General features: G+C 36.7%; 1 protein-coding gene across 19 annotated transcripts in view; it reads right to left on the bottom strand.

The window, feature by feature from the left end:
* SGIP1 (SH3GL interacting endocytic adaptor 1) overlaps positions 1–22,815 on the bottom strand; it is a 196,694-nt gene that overhangs the window by 12,875 nt on the left and 161,004 nt on the right. For all 19 annotated transcript variants that reach the window (XR_013762481.1, XM_079131492.1, XM_079131504.1 and 16 more), the window contains 2 exons: positions 9,687–9,798; positions 667–822 (listed from right to left, as the gene is read on the bottom strand). Coding sequence is in view for 18 of the 19 variants with exons in the window: in XM_079131492.1 (XP_078987618.1) it covers positions 667–822; positions 9,687–9,798 (268 nt within the window). In the remaining variant the exon portion in view is untranslated. The remainder of the gene's footprint in view (positions 1–666; positions 823–9,686; positions 9,799–22,815) is intronic.

The following is a 22,815-nucleotide window of genomic DNA, read 5'->3' as shown; positions in this document are numbered from 1 at the left end:
AACAGAATATCAGGATCTAGTGAAGAGACAGCTGTTAATGACTCCTTTTATCTCATGCACTGCAAATAAGTAACGAAAAAATTTATCATTTTAATATCATGCATATATATGTATAGCTGTGTATGTGCATAATAAAGACATCATTTCAGATTTAATAGTTAGAAAATGTGAAAAAGTATTTATATAAAAATATTTGTATAAGCTTCTTTGATATCATACCTATAAAGTTCCATCAAAACACTTAACCATTATAATGCAATTATGTTTAACAAGAAAGACATTCAAGTTCATGGGAAGAATAGCTTACAGTTTAAATATTATTTAATTTAAAAATATACTAACACAACAAAAGATTTTCCTATTATTAGGTTTATTGTTCAATGAATAGATTGTTACTAACACATTTTTTTATTTTCAATATCTCTTAAACCACTTCAGATAGTTGTTCATGAAAATACCCATATGCATGTGCAGCTACTCATACACGTGGAATTACCCATGGAAAACTCTGACAGCTGATGAAAGTTCTGTGGCTGAATCTACAAGCATATCTGAGCAGTGGTAATTAGTGACAGTGCTACTTTTTTTGCTAAGGCATATCCATCATCTAAGTACAAAGTGCTAAACCACACATATCTCTAAAAATTTATGCAAAATCATATTTACCAGCAGAGAAGTTGGGGATTTGGCAGGACATGTTCTAACCTGCTGAAATTTATCACCCGAAAAGTCAGAGCAGCTGGGGATGGGTTGTTGGCAAAGTGTCTGGTGATGCCAGCAGGAAAGGACAACACCATTTCTCCAGTAATCTTAACGATACATCTGGTGTTTCAAAACACATGAGAGGAGAGAGAGAGGAAACCCAGGTCAATACATTGTCAATCAAAACAGTTAAAAAAACAAAAAAGAAAAGATTTTTGTGACCACATATATAGCAAAAGAGATGATAGGTATGCTTTGAATTCCTCTCCCAGCCTCTAAGTCATTTCTAACTTATGTGAGAACCTGTTGCTTAAAACTTACTTGTAAAGAGTGAACAATAGAATAAAAGTCAAAGTCTTTAGGTTGACTTCATAAATAGAATCATCTACTCTTGTGATTTTCACCTTGATTTCTTTAATTTTTTTTATTAAAATTTTTTATAGTTGTAGATAGACAGCATGCTTTTATTTTATTTGTTTATTTTTATGTGGTGCTAAGGATTGAACCCAGTGCCTCACACATGCTAGGCAAGTGCTCTGCCACTGGGCTACAGTCCCAGCCCCTGATTTGTGTTTTTGGCAGAATGTTTCAAGATATTAAATTGCACCATGTTATCACACTTTACTGAGACTTTGAGTAATGTGGTTAGTGCCTTGAGCAAAGTCTTTTATGTACTCATGAGGTAAATTTCTTGCTTGCTATTTAGTTCTATTAACTTGTCTATTTGGTCACAATTATAAAATCAGCTCTAGAAATTAACAGAATAAAATGATACTTTGTAAGAAAAAATACTCCTTTTTTTGTTAAGTAGGCTTTATGAAGGCACAATTAACATACAAGAAAGTGCACTTACTTATAGTATACAATTCCATAACATTGTATGATGCGAAATCACCATACGACCAAGATAACCATTTCTATCACTCCAAAGTTTTCCTCTTGCCTTTTTGAACTCCATTTTTGTAATCTCTCTACCCCAACTTTCCACGCCCCATCCCTTGGCAATTGTTAATATACTTTCTGTCACTATGTTAGTTTGTAATTTCTAGAATTTTACATAACAGAATGACAAGGAATGTGCTTTTGAGGTGTCAAGGTCCTTTCTCTGAGAATAATTCTTTTGAGATTCATCCATGTAGTTGTGAGCATCAATAATTCATTCCTTCTTGTTGTTCTGAGGTACATGGATATACTACAATGTTAAAAAAGAATCCATTCACCTGTTGAAAAGCATTTGGGTTCATTCCAGTTTTGTCTGTTATTAGTGATGACTATGTATGTGAGGCATTTGTATGGACACGTGCTCTCCTTTCTCTTGGTAAATACATGAGTGGAATCACTGGATCACATGGTAAGTGTACCTTTAACTTTTGAAGAAACTGCCCAACCATTTTCTAAAGTGGAAAATACAACTGCGTGAGAGTGTTTCTTCCACTAGTTTCTTCCCTAGTCTGTTTCTTCCCTAGTCTTAGTTTTTCCTTTCTCCTAAGATTCACTTTAAAGGGCAAGTTTTCAGTTCATCAATTTGTTTCTTATAGGTTGTATCTAACCCAGATATTCTTTTGGTGTCCTAAGTAGTCTTTGCCAAACCCAAGGTCAAAATTTTTTCACCTACATTTTCTTCTAGAAGTTTTCTTTCTTTTTAGTTTTGCACTTACTTTGTGATCCATTTTTAGTTAGCTTTTGTATTCAGTGTGAAATATAGATCTGGTTCATCTCTTTGTATGTAGATGTCTAATTCTATCAACACAATTATTCAGAAATGACTATCCTTTTTCCATTGAATTACCTTGGGGATTCTTTTTAAGTTTTTATATATGTTTGGGACTGTATCTGGATCCGCTGTTCTGTTTCATGGATCTATTTTCCCCCTCTTTAAACCAATACCACCCTGTCTTGATTATGGTAACTTTACAATAGTTCTGAAATCAAGTCATGATAGTCACCCAACTTCGTACTTTTTCAAAGTTGTTTTGGCTATCATACATCCATATGAAATTTAGAAGCATTGTATTATTTTCAACATAAAATCAATTTATTACTTCTCAGTTTTAATTCATCATTAATTGCCTGCTCTAAGAAGATTGATTAATAATGGGCCCTTTCTCCTTTGTGCCAACAAACTCCATATTAAGTTTTGTCAGTAGAGGGCGCTGCAAAGAAAATATGCTCAGTTCCCCCTGCAATGTACAGGACTTTTCTAGTGCCAAACTCCTGCAGTGAATGTGATGTCCCTTAGAGTGGGTTGTAAAAGTGGTTTTGCCAGTGACCAGTAGCATAAGCAGTTTCCCTGTGGGCTCAAGTACATCGAGTGGCTGGGCTGCCCCAATGGCCAGATTCTGCAAAGCAGGTTTCTGGCTCCCAGCTCCTGCCATGTGTGTGCTGAATTTCAATCTTCTCCATTGCTGGCTTCTGCAGTACATGCTGGCCAGCAGCACCACCTGCCATTAGTTTCCTTTGGCAACTCTGTAAGTCAGTTTTGCAGTAGCATGCCTCAGCAACACACCTCCTCAAGAACAGATGGAAGTCTGCAGGGCCCTGAAAACTTGAAGAAGTAAGCTGGAGCAGGCTTATGGCACACCTCCTTACCTCACCTCTCAGGGGGAACTGGAGGTCCAGTGTTTGCAAATCTTTGTTTCATGCATTTTGCCCATATTTGAACTATTTCAGGAGGGAGGGTAAATTGGTCAGATAGTCAACTTTGGTCAGAAACAAAGATCTCTAAAAGCTTATTGTTTCTTTGGAAAATAGTAAATTTAGTCAGCCCTCTGCTTCTGTACATTCAGCCAACCACTGATGCATAATATTCAGAAGAAAACTATCTATACTGAACAAGTACAGACTTCTTTTTCTTGTCATTATTCCCTAAACAATGCAGGATACTGCTATTTACATAGCATGTACATGATATTAGACATTATAAATAATATAGAGATGATTTAAAGTATGTAAGAGGACTGCATAGGTTATAGGCTAAAGTGATCCCATTTTATATGAGACTTGAGCATCTGCAGATTTTGGTATCTGTGTGTTGGGGGGCTCCTGAAATCTATTTCTACTCCCCCACACACTGAGGGATGCCTATATTTTAAATGAGTGAGCTTCTTTAAGACTTCTCCATATATCTGGATAATTGACTCATGTACCATTTCAGCTCCAAACACAGGAAAGTAATTTCTAGGGAAATTGAAGTTGATAAGTGAAAACTTTGCTCACATTTAAGAACAGAAGACTCAATTTTGACCCACAGTCACTTGGTGTACTATGCAACTCTGTGACTGATGGGATATACCTAGCCCAGGTGAGGTGGTGCATATTCAAAATAGTGTGTGGGAAGAATAGTGTGTGCTATAGCTTTGAAAGCATAATGCTGGGTCTGGATTAGAAGTGGGGTGGGGGAAGGTGAGTTTCCTAAAATTTCCATGTATTTCCCCTCACTCAGATGTTATCCATGAATTTGCACTGCTCTGATTGAGAATTTTGGTTTTGGGAAGTTTGCATTTATGTCTTTCCTGGAGAATATACTGATCTCCCAGATTGGGTACAAACTGTTGTCTTTCTTCTCTACTTTTTAGATTCATTAACCTTGTTTGATTACTGGTCCTTAATTGGTGCCTAGACTGGGCTTCTCCTCAAGCCGATTCTACTCTTGATGTTTATCAATACATGGGCGTGTACAATGTTATTAGAATATTATTGAATATGAATAATATAGTATATTATTTGGCTCTGAAAGACAACCACAATTTGTCAGAGCACTTGTTAATTTATATGTCAGCACCTACCATCACTCAGTATATTGTTGTTAGTAGTAGTGGCCCACATGTTTTTTAATTGGTAGGGAGTCTTCTCAGTTTCTTTTCCAGGTTGTTGAAAAGGAAATCTAAGAAGTGTCTTTGTAGGGAATACATTTATCTTTTGAAAGCAAGTAAGAAAGGAGAGGATGTGACATTTATTAAGTCAATAAACATTTACTTACTCCATTGCCATGCAAGCTGTTGTTATTATTTTGAGCAGGAGGCAATTATTAAAAAAAAGAACAGTAAAACAGGTCCTGCCTCCCAAGAGCTTTCAGTGTTGGGTAACAGAAATAGTTTGCATAATCTAGAATAAGAAGCACTGAGGCTCCTGTTATATTTCTGCATCTCCATTGTCAGAGGCAGATCTTTGCTGATTTTTAATTCACTCAGTGTCTAATTGGATCCATTTTAAGTATAAAATTTAATATTTTGAATATTCATTAAAGAAAAATAATTTCTGACTTAATGATTGTTCTTATCAGTATATAAGGTGGCTTCATTTCATGTGAGTTTGAATTATAGAAATTAAAAATGATGTGAAATGGAAATATGAACAAATTATTATTTTGTGAATAAAATTTCAAGTGGAGTGAATCCTCACAAATGAAACATTTGTCAAGAATGGCAATAATTTCAGTCAAGTGGTGAACGCCTTATAAATTGGGTTCTCCCTATTGCCATAGGCAGCACCATATTCACTGGCTGCCAGCAGCAATACTGGCCATTTTAGGGAGGGGAATGTTGACTCTGAATTAAGTGCTTTCACCAGAAACCCATCCTTCCTGTTGAGTGTAACTTCCATGTACCACATTGATAACTAATCCCACAGCCCTCTTCTTAAAAGGTCTTTGATGCACATGCAGCTTGCCTTCTTTTATTTATATATCTCTTTCACTGATTTGTATATTAGGCAAAATCCTTTTCATATTACAAGGCTCAAATCCAAGGAAGCACTTTTCAAAGCCTTCTTTACTTTCCCTCCCCATTCCTTAATTTTCCTCTCTCTAGATCCCCTTGAAAACAAGTACAGTTCATTTTCTGTTGTAGTTTCTTGTACTTCTTATCTACTATTGGTAAGTACTGTGTTTTCAGTTCTGGGAAGACCAAGGTGCACAGAATGCAGAACAGGGCAGGAATTCAATGAGATGTTATAAGAATAATTTCATACTAACAATTGTAGACATGGTACCTATACAATATACCCAGTTCTATGGAATGCACTAGAATCAATAGTAATAAATAGAATCAGCATGGTACTGTACAAGCTTCCTGATAAAACAGGGTTACAATACAGAATAAATAATTAACATATGATGATAAGAGATGGTTAGCATATATTTGAGAAACTCAAGTTTTTCTAAGGGATTAGAGAATGAATCCCTTCACCTTATCTTTTAGTGCCTTGGCTGTTCAAAAATGAACTGACAATGTAGCAAATGTCAAATGTTCTCTGCCTATGAGTTACTGATAAAAATGTAGAAGTTAGAGTATCTGTTCAAGGTCTATCAATGTTCAGGGAATGAACTATATTTGAATGGGTTATAATTTCATATCATTGTATGTAATAATTAAGGTAGTAGGTTTCTGGATCTATTGTCTGGAAACAAATGGCTTTGATACAAGATGGCAGTTGGCTTTAATTGTACCTAGTTATAGAATCTGAGGTATTTCCTGAAAATGAATACTGAAGGAAGAACAAATAAAACTATTCATTGCCTGGACATGGAATATATATTAAAAAATGTCACTTCACAATCTATTCATAAATTTCAGATCTCAAAATTTTAATGACATACAGTGGATCATCCATCTCTTAGCATGTAAGATATACTGTGACTATTTATGACACTATACTTGAAAACATTGCATAAACATCCACAAGTCAAAGACTCAGTTAATTAGGAAGGGCACACGAAGGGCACTAATATTACTGGGCTCATGATAATGCTAAGATCACAGTCAATAGGCTCACAGGTGCAGACCTCCTGACACAATTGTCATATGTACTGGGGAGACTGAAACAGGATGAAAAACCTGGCTTGAATTATGATAGGCTCACAGGGGGCTTATAGGTTGCTATACCATACTTAGGAATAAAACAAAAATATTATTAAGGGCTTCTTATTGCCCATTGCACCATATCTGCACCTATTCTTTGTTGGACTGTGTATTACATTTATGTGCAGGTCTTATTTTCTGTATCAGCTGTCTTCATCACCAATACCTGTCTTGTTTAGTTCAATGGCAGGTACACAGTAGCCATTCTGTAAATGTTAAATGAGTACTTCCACTAAACTTGTTTGGCAAACATCCCTTGAGTTATCCATGCCAGATCCTATTTTAGGTGCTAAGGATATAATGGTGGACAAAACAGTCAAAATTTAGCTCTTTTGGAGTATAACTTCCTATGGGGTAAGAAAGTGATAATGGAAAACAGGGAAAAACCTGTAAGGTGTTAATGAGGAAGGCTATAAAGAAAGAAGAAGTGGGGTAAGGAGGAAGAAGTGTTGAGTGGGGACAGAGGAGTGTGGTTACTTTATATATGGTGAACAGGAAGTTCTCTGATAAATCTGCTGAAGAACCACAAAGGAAGTGAAGGGACTGGTCAATAAGGTATATGAGAGAAAACTTCACTAAAGCAGAAATAACAACAAATGAAAAGACCCTGAGGTGTGAATAGGATTGGGCATGAGAGAAACAGCCAGGAAGCCTGTGCACCTTCCCCAGAGTGAGTAGGGAGGTGAGGGGTGGAGACAGATCAGGGATTCGGAAGGGAGTAGTGAAGAGGAAATCAGAGAGGTTGCAGCTGGGAAGGGGCCGGGGGTCTTGAAGGACAGAGCGTTACAAAGCACTGTGTTTTTGCTCTGAGCAAGATAGGAGGGTTTTGAGCAGAGGAATGATGTGACGTGGAACACAGACTTTAGAGGACAACCGCATAAGTTCAAGACCAAATAGTACTCTCTGAGTGAATAAGTGAGTGAGTGAAAGCCAAGTCAGAAGCAGACAGAAAAGAATTCACTCTGGTATGATTCCCAGTGGTTTTCACACCAGCATATCATTCTCTTCATACTCTTTTTTCTTATTTTTTTTTAAAGCATTGTATCTGTCTCTTTCCTTTAATGCAGGCCAGTCTGAGTTTCCTCAGTATATGTTAGTTGGCAATAAGTAGTTCTTAGAACTGGTATGACAGAAAGTTAGGCAGATTTTTTGCACAAAGAAGATTCTGCATAACTAACATGTATGCAGAACATACATATGCAGCCTAAGCTCATGGTGTTCACATGTTCGGATAAGGTAGCTTTTAATTTCTATTGACAGTGTGGTTACGGCATGGCTTGAGTGCTTTGAAGAGGATTGAAAAAGGACTTGAGAGAAACCAGAGCCCAGAGTTTATTTCTGTAATATTCTGGACTATTGTGGTGTAGATCTGGAATGTCCCCCAAAGGATGGGGTATTGAAGGCTTGGTTGCCCATGCAGCAATGTCTAGAGGTGGGGATTTTAGAAAATGATTGGCTCATAAGGGCTCTAACCTCAATCAGTGGATTAATCCATTTGATGGATTAATAATACCAATGAACTACTGAGAGGAGGTGGCAGTTGTAGGCAGGTGGAGCATGGTTGGAGGAAGTAGATTACAAGGGGTTGCACCCTTTGGGACTACATCTTGTCCTTGACCTCTTCCTCTCTCTCTCTGTTTCCTCGTTACCATGAACTGAGCAGTTTCCTCTGCCAGCTCTTCCACCATGATGTTCTGTCTCACCTCAGGCCCAGGGCAAGGGAACAGGCCAACAATGAACTGAAACCCCTGAAACCTGAGCCAAAATAAACCTTCACTCCTCCAAGTTGTTTGTGTCAGGTATTTTGATCATAGCAATGAAAAGTTGACTAACACATGGGCCTAGAATAAAATCTTCATAATGTTGAAAGAGATGTGACATTTAGGGAGATTGGTAGATTCCAGGAGCTGACATGACACTTAAAGGTGGAGTTACTAATTATATTGGTTTTCCAGTATAATATTGTTAGGGTTAGACTTTAAAAACTAGTGTTTCTAAAGTGTAAAGAGGATTCACACTTAGTCATACAAATTGCCACTTAAAATACATGTGGGAATTCAAGTTCTAATTATATTTAATTATCACTGTTTCAAAAAATTCTAAAAGATTGTCTGTATGCACATTTAATTTTTAAACTCATTCTTCCTATCATAGATAGTAAGCTTTTCCAAGCCCTAGTCCTTTTAAATAAAAAAATTAAGAGCAATTTTCCCCTTCCTTAGATTTCCCCTTTGTTTATCAATCAGATTCAGATCTGGAATTATGCTTATGACATTTAAAAATCAGTTTGACTTAAGTGATTCGTTTTCAGCATGAACTAATAACCACTCTTTAGTTGGTTTGTTTTTTTTTTTTTTTTTTTTAAATCATGAATCCCTTTGGTAAACTGTTGAATTCTACAGTTGCTCTCTCTGGTAAAATGCACACAAAATATATGCAACATAATTTCAGGGGATGCACAGACTTTCTGAATCCTATCCACGGAACTCCTTATCAAGAGGTGAAATATTTAATGATGCCACAAATGCATTCAGGTCAAGTCCATTGTCAGCACATAGTGATATAAGTGAAGTAACTTAAGTAAATAGAGGGTACTACATTTTTCCTTAGAATTTTTACTTGGCTATGATTTTAATTTTTTTCTTTTCTTTTTGGACAGTTTTTCCTTCTTTGTAAGGATACCATATAATTTGTTCCCTTGCTTCACTGGGTGTTTTGGGAAGGAATTATTCCAATGATCCACTGTTTCTACTTATATGAGGGTTGTTCCCTTCTGGGGAAGACTAAGACATAAAAAAAATGATCTGGACATAGTTTTAGTGAGACCATAAAGTTTCTCAAGGTTGACAGAATTAGATTAGAGTGGGTTTGTGTTACTTGCAAATAAAACTGAATTGGTGATTTCTAGATAGTAAGATATTAGATTTTTGGATCTTTGGTAACTTTTGAAAAAGCAGATGAGTTAATATTACTAATTAAATTTCATCCTCTATTCTAGGTGTATCAACTATTATTGTTAACTGAATTCTTCATGGATTTAGGATAAGGAATGAAATAGTTATTGGGGTGTCCCCTGCTAGATAGGATGGAGCTTGGAGAATACAGTGGACCATGTTCCAGGCTTACTTGCTTGGATCTGCTCCTTTGAAGTAGGCATTGACAGTTTCTGTAAATGCTGCTGCAACAGGGAGGGTATCCTGGGCGCCCATGGTTAGGGGGCTGGGTCCCCTGGAAGAACCTGCATAAAATGAAATGCTTTCATTTATTATGGACATTTATTTCATTTATTAAGAGACATCTAGTATATGTGGAACTAAAAGCCCATTAAAGGATTAAGGTATGAAATCTATTACTAAAAAACAAACTAAGAACCATAACTCTGTATGTCTATTCAACATAGAGCTCAAGTATTTAAAAGGAAATATTTGGCTGGTTTACAGACAAACACTCTTGAAATTCATTCAGTTACATATTTCACTACAGGAAAGAAAATCCAAGCAGAAGAACAAAGTCACAAGGGTTTTCAAATGTTTTGAATAAAGCATGAGGCAGTATTTTGCATGACAGTTTGTGCAGCAGGTAGTTAATAAATAAATTATTACTTTTCAATTTCCTATTTCAGCATTCAATTGCTCACACTTAAAACTTTGGAAGGGCCCAAAAGCCAAGTAGTATCATGTTACACACTGTCCTTTTTGGATTATTTTCATTTCAAAAAATTCAATTATTCTTAGTTCAAGTAAGCTCAAGTTTACAAGTCTAAAAACATATACAACCAAAATGCACACAATGACTTAGTTCACGCACATGAGTGCACAAATTCACACTATTAAAATATCAGCTGCTCTCCTGTTTTATTGAACACCCCTAGGTACCAGACACCACAATCATTAGATGCCTTACATGGAATTATCTCATTCCACCTCCATCTTTGCCCAGTGGGTTGAGCATGATGGTTTCTGAAGGTCAGAGTGGCAAACCTAAAGTTGCCTCTCACTAAAGCTCATATTTTCACCACTATACCATATAGTTTGTCTATATGAAGTATTTAACTGTATCATTTTGCTGTGACCTATAGCTTCCAAATACACCAAAGGTTAGGAGTGCCATCTTTGCTCTAACCTCTAGGCATGGTGCTGACAGTAGAGTAAAAAGAATTTATGTCCCAGTCTCACTCCTCCCCACTTCTGGCACATGCTGTGTTGAGACTGTTTTCTTTTGCTTTCAGTAACTTCAGTCGTTGTCTCGATGCAAAATTCTACCCTCTGTACACTTCCTTCCTTAATAAAACCCTTCTTGATCATTCCAGTTCATGCTGATCCCTTCCCTTTCTCTTTTCTTAACTTTTAATATTTTGCATTTGGTAACTCATAATTAATTTAACAAACATTTTAAATATCTACTGTGTCTCAGGAGCTGTTGTAGGTGCTGAGGATGCAAAGATAGGTTAAACATGGTCCTTGTCCTGAAGCACTCACAGGTAAATGTGTATCATCAGCAGTACCGTCTTCACCATCAACATTCACTACCAGCATTATCTCCATCACCATTATTTGTGTTACTCTTGCTATGTGTCTTATGTCAGAAAAGAGCATTGTCTTCATTTCACAGTTGCCAGAACTGCTATAGTTTGAATCTGGAGTGTCCCCCAAGTGCGGATGTGGCACCATTGGAAGATGGTGGAACCTATAAGAAGTGGGTCACTGGGGATATGGCCCTGACGGGGATATTGGGACCTCAGCCCCTTTCTCTGTCTCTTTTTGCTTCTTGCTGTCACAAGAAATGACCTCTGTCACAGGCTCCCACCCTGATGTGACAACACAGGCCCAAAGCAACAGTGACAAGCAATCATCAATTGAAAACTTCAAAACCCTGAGATGAAATAAATCTCTCCGCCTTTTTAAATTGATTACTTCAGGTATTTTGTCACAGTAATAGAAAATTGACTAACCCAGGAACCAGAGCTCAAAGAGTTTATACAACTTGCTAGTCTTGCTTAGCTGGTATACAAACAATTTAAGATTGTTTCTGAAGTTATGTATGAATTAAAAATGTAGGCTCTACGGATTATATTATTTTGTCTCCTATAGGCAATTGTGGTAACATTTAAGGTCAGGCAAATGCTGTCGAAGTATGTGTGTCTAAGTCTCTGCTCTCGATGGGACTATAAACTCCTAAAATGAAGGAAATATGGAATGAGCTTCTTTCACGGGACCGCCACACTCCCTGGAACAGAACCAGCATTTCGTGGACCTTTTGTTAAATATATGTTGAATTATCCACTGTTGGATCTTAGAAAGGCAAAGTTTATGCGAATCTGTAAATAACGAAGGCATAATAAAAAGAGGCCATTATTTTGTAATGATGTTACTCAGTTTGTTTGCTCATTCATTAATTCAAATATTTACTGAGTGACTAATTGGTTCTGGGAGAGAATTGTTTCCCTAAGTAATAGTTAAAGCAGGACCAGAATGGTGAGAGGGCTGGACTACTCACAGTCAACACGTGATCAGAACTTGGAGTTGGTGTGGCGGCAGACAATCCTGCAAACACTAGAGTAATTCTATAAATGCTTTTAAAGGGTGGTATGAGCAAAGCCCAACGAAAGCTCTTATTGCTGCTTGAAAAGGTCAAGGAAGGCTTCACTGAGATGACACTGGAGCTGAGGTTTGAGGATGAACAGAGTCTCATAAAGGGGAGGTAGAGCAGGCCCAGCATGTACGTCTATGTGGGCCTGAGCAGACACCTGTCCTCTTGAGATACCACGGGGAGTGTGTTAGCATGTGGAAGGGAGTACAGTGGGTACTTCAGGGTGAGACGTGGAAGTCTCAGGTCACCAAGAGTCTTGTATAAATGTTTGGGAAAATTTGTCTTTATTTTGTAAATGATTTATAGGCATTAAAATCATAGTTTCTCTTCAACAATCTTATACAAATCCTGGATACTTTTTGGAGCAAAGCATATGTATATATAACATTTATATAATTTGAAGAAGGATTGTATATTCCTTGAGGTCTTGAGGGTCCTGGTACTGAGATGAGAACACCTCCTACAGAAGAGTCCCTTGAAGCATTTGAAAGGGGGGCACTGAACTTCAGTTTAGATGACAGTGGCTGTGTATTACTGTGGTGGACAATTTAATGAGGGAGACAAATAATGTAGATGAGAGGGAGGGGGACAGGGGTATGAAAGATGGTGGAATGAGACAGATATCATTAGCCTATGTACATGTGTGATTACATGAATGGTGTGACTCTACATCGTGTACAACCATAGAAACAAAAAGTTATACCCCATTTGTGTACAATGAATAAAAATGCAGTCTGTAAAAATAAAAAAAGATTAAGAAAAAAGAAAAAAGAAAAATGACATTAGGTGATGCTAATTGAACATAGATATAACCAAAATCATGGCAAGTGATAAGGTTATGTCTTCTCATAGATGTTATGTTTTAGCTGTCTTCGTGCTTTGTAACTGATAGCCTTGATCATTGTAAACTTCAAAGTAAAATCTTTACTTCAAAAGACAAAAAGATAAAGAAAGAAAAAGATAAAATTGGTGAGAAATGCAGATGTTCATATATAAAAGAGAATGTGTGGGTATTTTATTTTTCAATTCTGCAAAGTACTTAGTAGTCTTTCATGACATTCTTGTGAATGCTGAAAGTTGGGTGGATAATAATCTTTCTAAGTGGTCTGACATTTAAATGAATCACAATATTCAATGGGCATGAATCAGGGGTTCTAAGTCTTTGTTTTGTTTTAAGGAGAAACTCTCTGGGAAGTTATCTCAGAGATCTGTCCTTAGTTTGGGCTCTGTAGTTCCTTAGATAAAACTGGAAAAAAAAATGCTCAGAAATAGCACATTGTATGGGCCAAGACTGTGGTATTTGGCATTAGACATACCTGGGACTGAGTTCTGTCTCTGTTCTCATTATCTAAATGATCTTTGGCAGGAATGATGTAATAAGACCCATTTTGTAGATCAGTTCCGAGGACAGGATAGGTTACAGCATTTAGCACAGCACTTGGTTCATAGTAAACACTGAATAATGATTAGCTCTTTTATGATAATTATCATAATTTAACATCTTACAGAGGTTATCTAAAATAATGAAAGGCTCATTGAAATGCTCAAAAATTTCTCCAATTTTTGGAATATTTCACGGCACTGACAAGAAAAATACCAGCAAAAATCAGTGTGAAATTCTTATGCATCAAGTTTAAAAATTAGTCAAGCAATTTGTGGCTTGAGGAAGACTGACTTGGTGGAAGAATGTGGGAAAAATAACCTTCTGGGGGTTTCAGCTGATCAGCTTTCTATTGTTGGTTCCAAACACCTCAGCTAGCTTGGGCTGTATTAACGATGAGGAACAGAAAGATCAATGGGAGTGATAGTTTTGCTGTCCTGGTTGTTTGTATGCGTGGCTCAAAAGCTCAGCGGATGGCAATAAGAACACCTATCGGCCATATGAAGACCAAACCTGAGCGTTGTGATGTACACGGTCATTTGGGGTCTAGCTCAGTTCTCTCTCTTGTGACCTGTATCCTCCCACTTCCTCCAACAGCCCTCTGCTAGCTATACCTACCTCTGGGCACTATAGTCCTGTTGTAGATCTCACCATAAGGCCAAGGAAGCAGAAACACACAGAACAATAAGCATTTCCAAAAAAAAACCCTTTGACCTCAAAAGACTGACCCTTTACAACTCTACTTTCTTCGCATGCCTGTACATCTATAGTATGCTGTTTTTTTCTTTTTTCTACTTATTGCATAATTTTCCTCATTGCTATCTGTTTTTCATATCATTTCCCACAACCATTTATTATTCTACAGAACTTTTCCTAATGTTAGGCCATTTATAGGCACTAATCCAAATTCATCTTCATATGAATTGATCCTCTCTTCCTTTCAAATTATTCCCTTAATAGTTTCCTTAATTTTATTCCTATGAACTGGGATTGCCAAACCAAAAAGCAGGTAATTTTTAACTGTTAAAAATGCCAGAGTATTTTACATAAAGATTATACTCAATCATAATGCTATTGGTAATAAATGAATGCTTCTGTTCCCCCACAGAACTTCAGAATCTTTGATTAATAGGATTATTGGAAACTGAGATAAAACCAGGAGAATGTCCAAGATGGTGAGAAATTCAATCCTTATGACTGAGAGGACTGAAATAGGGACCTGGAAACTGTTTTATAATACCTGAAATAATATTACTAGTCAATGACTCAGGGGACCAGAGTTCAAGGCTATGTATTTGCAAGTTAATAGCTTTGTGACCTTGGGGAAGTCAATTAACCTTAGGTTCTCTCCACCAAGAAATGAAGGCAATCCACTGCATACTTCCTATTTTAGGATCTTATGATTTTAAGTTGTTAAAAGGCACTTAAAGATTTCATAGTAAGAACAAATTTCTTTTTTTAAAAATTTTTACGGACTGCATTTTGATTCATTGTACACAAATGGGGTACAACTTTTCGTTTCTATGGTTGTGCATGATGTAGATTCATACCATTCATGTAATCATACATGTACATAGGGTGATGATGTCTGTCTCAGTCCACCATCATTCATATTCCCATCCCTTCCCCCCTCTCATTTCCCTCTATGTAATCTAAACCAATTTTCTAATAGAGAAATAAGCTGCCCTGAAAATACTGTCCCTTTACTGGTGATTTGGGTGGATCTGTCATATTTGTTTGGCTTCCATTGTGTATGAGAGAGTGGTGGGGACACAAATATGTAAACTTTAAAAAAATAAAGACATAAACAAATGGAACACTAAATAAATAAAAGCAATGAATGCCATTAGGAGCTTAAGATGATAGTTCAAGCACCAGGACTATAAAATTATTTCACTGCAAGATTAATTGATAAATGTGTGGTAGAGGGGATGCTATTACATGATTTAAGTAAAGGAAGCCTGGGCTCTGAAGTCATATTGACTTAGTTATGAACTTTGACTTCTCTACTTATAATCTATATGACTAGGGATAAACTAAAGTCTGTGACTCATTTTCTTTATCTTCAAAAAAATCAATAAAAAGTGTCCATATTAAAGACTTGCGGTGAACACCAAATAACATTTGTTAAGTCCTTAACATGGAACATATTTGAAAAACATTCTAGTTTTTTTGTTGTTATTGTGTTAGGGTGAGATTTATTGAGGTTGTTGAATTAGAGTTGGTTATCTGAAATTGAATAGATTTTTCCTTTAGGAAAACAAAGGTAGATGATACCACAAATGGAATTTTTCCCTGAGAGTGAAGATAGACTAGGATTTTTTTGGATCTTTTAATCACCAACATTTTGTTTTCAAAACAATGAATTATGTGCAGCCATGCCTAACTTGTCACAGGTCATATAAGTGAATTTGTTTAAGGTACTGGATATAGTACTTGTACCAGCAGGAGATAAAAGTTCGTTAAATGCATACTTGTTTTATTCAAATAATCAAATCTATAATTTGACCCTGGGAAAATTACCTAACCTTTCTTGAGTTTTGGCTTCATCATATTGTAAAATGGGTACTTTTCACAGATATTGTGAGGATTAAATATGATGATATAGGATGAGCTAGTTTTCTAAGAATAGTCAATATCACAGAAGTTGCTTAAAATTAATGTATTTAAAATGGATACTAAAATTTCATGGTATATAATGAGAGAAATGTTTATTTGAGACTCTAAATTGTGGTAAACTAACTTGCGAAAAGACATTTTGTTAACAAAATTGAGCTACAATGCTAATTAATACATTCTTTAAATGAACACAAATGATTTGTGCTGAATTTTCAGGAAGGGCATATTTTTCAGATTAAATTATTATAGCTCGCCACACCATCTGAAGTTCAGAGTTGGCTTTGATTCATTACCATAAATGAAGCCATTGTTGCTAAGGGCCTCTCAATTTCTTGATTTTCTTTTTAAGGTGGCTATGATATAAGCAAACTTTACCCCTCTGTATTTAATTATTAATAGTTTTATTTCTGTCAAGTTCAATGGATGATGACTTTGATTGTGATTGAAGCAGTCTTATGTTGACTTCATAGATTGCTGCTTCCATGTTAAGATTAACAATATTACTGTGTGATAAGATGCACTGCATTTGGATAGTACCACCATTGTTTGTAAGGTCAGACATTTATGGAAAAACTTACTGGCTCTCCATTTGTATAATGGTGGAGATATGTGCTAGTGTTAATTTGGAAAAATGGATATTGGAATGAAGATTAATGGTAGAAATGAATACTTTCATGTCATCATGGTCTTTGTTTGCTTTCAGAATCCATTAACTGCAAGGTCACCAATACTGAACCGTTGGGTAAGCATCCACCAGTATGTGTGGATTGCTGTACCTAGTATAGAGTATTCAATGAACTGGTAGCCTCTACCATTAGCAGTGAGGACAAATCTGCCAACAGTCATGACATGCAATGTATTATTTCAGGCTGCCCTCAATGCCATGTGCATGGGAGGGAAAACATGAAGAGAAGATTAGAAGTTCTTCCTAGGTCAATAGAAAGAGGAGTATCACGAGACCTTAAATTGAAAGTGAGAGATTACATTTATGTGAACTTATGAGTTGTAATTGATGATTAATAAAGTAACTTTTAAAAAAGTCATAACAGCTTGGTTTTTTAAAACAATTTAGGATCTGTTTGGGGGAAAAAAAACAGTCAAATTTAATCTTTTTCTTTACATTTTGGAATGTTATGATTGTAGTTGGTTTACATTGTATTAAATATGTAAGTGGATTGGAAAAGTACATGTATGTTCATGCTTCATATAAAAACCTATAGACTAGGGCCAGGACTGTAGCCCAGTGGCAGAGCACTCGCCTAGCACATGTGAGACACTGGGTTCCATCCTTAGCTCCACATAAACAAATAAAATAAAGGCATTCTGTCCATATACAACTACAGAAGTTTTTTAAAAAATCTGTAGACTAAATTTTTGGGAATTTTGATAGTCCTAGTACTACTATTTAATCTAATAAATAATAATTCTGTAATGAGAGTTAATCTGAGCATATACCTTCTGAATTCCAGGGACTACATTAAATATTCCATATGGTTATTTCATTGAAGCCTGACACTTTTATGGAAAACATTATCACCATTTTATAATTGACTAGGCTGAGGCTTAAAAAAGTCAAGAAACTTCCCTCTCTTAAGTGCTACCTTGGCCTCTTGTGTCCAGAGGTAAGTAGCATCAGTTGACCTTCTCAATGTCAATGAAGGAAAAAGGGAAAAAAATCTCAAAAGGCAAGGAGCTAATATATTGAGTTTTGAACTAGACACTGGTTTTTATGCTTTACACATAGTGCATCACAGTTGTGTGCCAGATGGGCATTATCACATATTACAGTTCAAGAAAGAGAGAAGATAGTCTTTGCCCACATTCTCGAAGTCAGAAGGTAGTGAAATCAGGTACACATCTAGGTCCACCTGGCTCCATGTTTTCCCATATAAGCAGGCCCAGGTGCAAGTAAATAGAATTACAATTGCTTTCAGTCTTCCTTCTTGCCCTGCCTATTTGCCCTGCCCTGGTTTTATTTACACACACACACACACACACACACCCTGGTTTTATTTACACACACACACACACACACGCGTACACACTTTTGCTTTTGAAATTCTGCTCAGTCCAGAAACATGCAACCAATTAATATTTTTCCTCATCGTTTATAGCAAAATTTTCTTCAAACAGAGTCTTTGCTTAGCGTTCTTAAATTGTCACCCCAAATTAATGACCACTTTGTCTGATTCAGAAAATGGGAAAGTTATGCATTGTTTTTGTCACCAGAGCCATAGCAAGCCTTATATTCAATTGATTTCCTTAGGTAAGAATTTTCTTTGTCTAGCATGAGGACTCTGGCCGCTGAATCCTATCCATTTCTCATTGACAGCACTGGGTGTTCGATCAAGCATTTGAAATGGAGCCAGCTGTAGCAGGGTACGACAGAGAATGTGAATAATGATATGGAGAGCTAATTTATGCAAAGCACTTACTAGGACGGCCACTGTGTGGAATTCTTCACATGCATATGTTTTCTTATCTCACAACATCTCTTAGAGGCACATACCATTATTATATGTATTTCATCATGGAGGAAATGAAAGTTTAGTGAAAAGAAATGATTTGCCATAGGTAACATGTTCTATAGCCAGTAGAAGAGCAGGGACTGAAGACCAGATCTAACTTCAATTGTATTCTTAAGCCCTACCCTGTATGTGAATGCTTACCCTACGGGCTAATAAGATTTACTCCATGTAGCATGCATTCTCAATGGGTCAGGGTCACCTCAAAGGAGGTAAAAATTAGTTCCTGGAAGATTGTGAACACAATCCTACTTTTTCAATATGTAAAGCACACAGGCATACATAAAGTACATAGTCAGATGTATACCACACTTGTGATATTAACATTCTACTGGGGAGTAGAAGTAAAAAAATCTAAAAAAGATCCCTGAGTAAGTGAAGGGGGATAATGAAAAAACAAGCATGAGAAGCACTTATCCATTGGCTTAAAAGGGCCAAGGATGTGAATGTTTTCGTATAACTCAACAACTTAGAGAAAAGAGGAAGGCACTGGTTTTATTAAAGGACAGTAATTTTTCTATCTTCAAACTTGAACTGAATGAGTCATATCTGCAGTGCTATGATTATCTGTGATCCAGTAAAGATTTTGATGGGAAAATTTTAGGAAGGACCTTCCAAGGGAACAGAGTATAGGGAAGGAGGCTCGAGGGCCTGGTCAAGCCAGGAGATGGTTCTCCCATGAGCAATGTCCTTGAGCCTGGAAAGATGTGAATATGGCCGGGGGATTCAGGAGTGAGAAATCACAGAGAGCCTACTAGGTCAGGCTTCAAACCAAACAGGAACAAGGCCAAACACAGGTAGGGAGACAATGAAACATGTCCAGGAGCTTGGATGGAGGAAGCAAGAGCCAGGTGAGGATGAGGAGAATTAGATGTTCTAGAAATGACATCTAAGGTCATCAGGCAGGGGGAGTTCGGTCCCCTGTGGCAAGTCTGCTGGGTATTTTGAGAAGTGGTGGTTGCTATAAAGGTTCTGCCTAGGGCTAATGCACTAGCCTGTCTCGAGTTGAAGTGGGAAACATTAAGATATATAAAAGAAACAAATATTCACTGAAGAACCACGAATACCTTAAAAAGTATACAAATACATTCAGCTTCACTAGTAGTAAAGAAATACAACAGGAAGAAAGCAGTGTTTGCTTTCTAAGATCAGAAAAGATCTGAACAAGCTAATACTACATAATTCTAAGAATATAATGAAATTGGCACTTTCATGTGATGGTGGAAGTAAAATTTTGCATAATTTTTCTAGATAGCTGTTTGGCAATGTGTGCCATGAACCTTTAAAAAGTCATAATGTTAGCCCATAAATCGAATTTTAAATACCTTGTCTAAGAAAATATCTTAGGGTCAAATATTCATGTGTAAAGATATTCATTGCATGGGGTAAAACTTTAAAAAATTTACATATCTAATAACTAAAGTGTGTGAAATAAATCATGCATGGTGATGGAATGCAGCATTATGCAGATACTAAAAAAGTTTTCAGTAATTAAGAAATGGGAGATAAAAAATTACATATTGCATTTTCCTTATTAGATTGTAAAGATAAAAATTACAGACATAACTGCGTAGGTAAGGACATGAAAACATTGTTAATCATGATTCTGCAATGGACATTTTGGAGGGATGTTTAGCAATCACGTAGTAGTATCTGAAATATGCATATCCTTTCACTCAGCAATTCCATGTCTAGCAGTGTATCTTTAGGATACCTTCAGACAAGTACACGAAGTTACAGTTTCAAGGCTATTCTTTGCACCATTGTATATATTAGAAAAGAGAGGTAAAAACCTAAATATCCATTAATAAAGGTTAGATACATCTATATAACATATGTATATAATATAATAAAACAAAGTTTATTTTGCACCTGAAAAGTTGTTAAACCAATGAATAATAACCTATTGAATGTTTTTTTGGGATCAAGTACATGAACAACTGTGTATGTGTGTGTGTGTGTGTGTGTGTGTGTGTGTGTGTGTGTGTATACCGAGGGTTTTCTTCAAGAATTTTTACAAAAATATTAAAACTGTCATCTCTACTAATTTAGAGATTATGGCATTTACTTTTCATTTATACTTTTCCACACTGTTTGAAAATTTATTGTGCTTAAATTAATATCATGATCTAAATAAAAGAAAATATGAACTACTTTCAAATTTCAAATTTTTTGTAATGGAAAGGAAAACATTATCATATATTAATAGAAAATGATGCCTGATCATATAGTATGATATTATAAACTACAGACACGCACACACACATATGCACACACACATATGAACACACACACACATGCACAGTCATAGTCACATGACAAATATTAGAACTGAAACAAAACAAATAAATGAAAATAACCAAAGTGTTTATGGTTATTGGATTATAGATTATTTCATTTTTCTTTGCACTTTTCTGCATTTCCAACTTTTCTATAATGAACACACATTATTTCGGTATCATGGCAAAAATATTATGAATAGACACTGGGAATTATTTGGGGATTTTAAAATCCATCAAAGTTTCTACATTTCTCCTTTATTTCTTGATGGGTTCCTGATAGTTAAAAATTGGGTGCTGGTAATTTTGAACACAACTGAAAGTTTTTCTCCTGGGGGGCAAGTGCCCGTGAGTGGAGAAGCAGCAAGAAGGCTACTTCCAAAGGAGGAATGCCTGAGAGTCTGCTGTTTGAGCTGCCTGACCCAGGGGAACCAACGGTGAGCAGAGTTCACAACAGGCAAAATCTAAGGAGTAGCCAGCATTATGTGTCTTGTTCTTCCTCTTCCTGGACCCTTCTTCTCAGTGATGACTATAACTCCATCCAAGCAGCCTTGAAAATTTAACACTGCCCCTGCGCCCTGGTGACCCTCTCCAAACGAGCCTCTTGTGTTTTCTCGGAGGCATGCTCCAAGCCCCTTAGTCAGCTCTTGAGGGAGGCCATGTTGTCATTATGCTGAATAGCAGATTAAGGAACATAACTGTATATAGCAGACGCTGCCTGTGTGCCAGCAGGAAAAGAGGCCCCATGTTCTGGTGACGTGGTCCAACATACCCAGCAGAAGAGAGGAGCAAGTCTGTATTATCTCCTGTGTGTTGACAGCCCATGCTCTGGCAGAAATGGGGACCAAATGCGTGGTGCCAGGGGTTATGGCCCACCAGGGTTATGGGCCTCAAATCAATCTTTGATTTAATAAATGAAGCAATTAGTGTCAATTGCTTAGCACATACTAGGTTTTCATTAATGTTAATTATTATTTTAGAAATGATTACACTTTATAGTAGTTAATAGTTAGCAAAGACCTTTTGTAGGTAACCATCTAAAATCTGTTTGGGGTATATGTGACATTAATTAAATATATCCATTTCAGACACTTTAAGGGCTTTGAAACAAGAGATTCTCCTGAGTTTTGACATCATTTCTTTGAACCACTTCATCATTTGTTTATGTCTTTTTTGGGTAGGCAGAGGTACATAAAAGTCATTTATTTAATTAATTATTTTATTTTTATGGTACTGGGGATGGATCCCAAGGTCTGGTGCAGGCCAAGCATTTGTTCTACCTCTAAGCTACACTCCCAGCTCATAAAAAGAGTATTTTGTAATGGAGTGTGCAGCCTTTATCTGTGGACAGCTCTTTTTAAAAGTCTTATAATAAAAGCAAAAGTTATTGTCTGACGAAGGCTCAGAACCATCCAGAGGTGAAGTAGGTACCTATGGGATTCTCAGCTTTCCCAGTCTTTTCTCAGGAAGGTTGGAATTACTTGTCTATTCTGTTGAAAAGTCTTAATTCACAGATCACATAGAAAAAAGGATAGGTACAGATTTCCTTCCAGCATTACAGAATCTGAGGAGTGTGCTTTTAGGCAAACCATGAGTCTCAACAAATCGGCTCTAATGATGGGCTCTCGGGGAGGTGCATGTGCTCGGCAGGGAGATGGAATTAGTTTCCGAATCATTCTCTTGCTCCATAAGCAGCGAAGACCACTTGCTATACCTGCTTACAAGGAGGGAGGCCAAATGTAATAACTCACAGCAGACCAAGTTGTCAGCTGTTTTATGTGGAAGAAAACTGGAATGCTACAAGTCTGCAACCAACTCAAACTTCTCCCAAGTCGGCGAGAACTGCGTAGAACAGAGCCATG

Source organism: Sciurus vulgaris (genome assembly GCF_902686455.1).
Source record: "Sciurus vulgaris genome assembly, chromosome: 1".
Lineage (NCBI taxonomy): Eukaryota > Metazoa > Chordata > Mammalia > Rodentia > Sciuridae > Sciurus > Sciurus vulgaris.
Note: the sequence above shows the minus strand (reverse complement) of the source record. Positions and strands in the feature narration are given on the sequence as shown.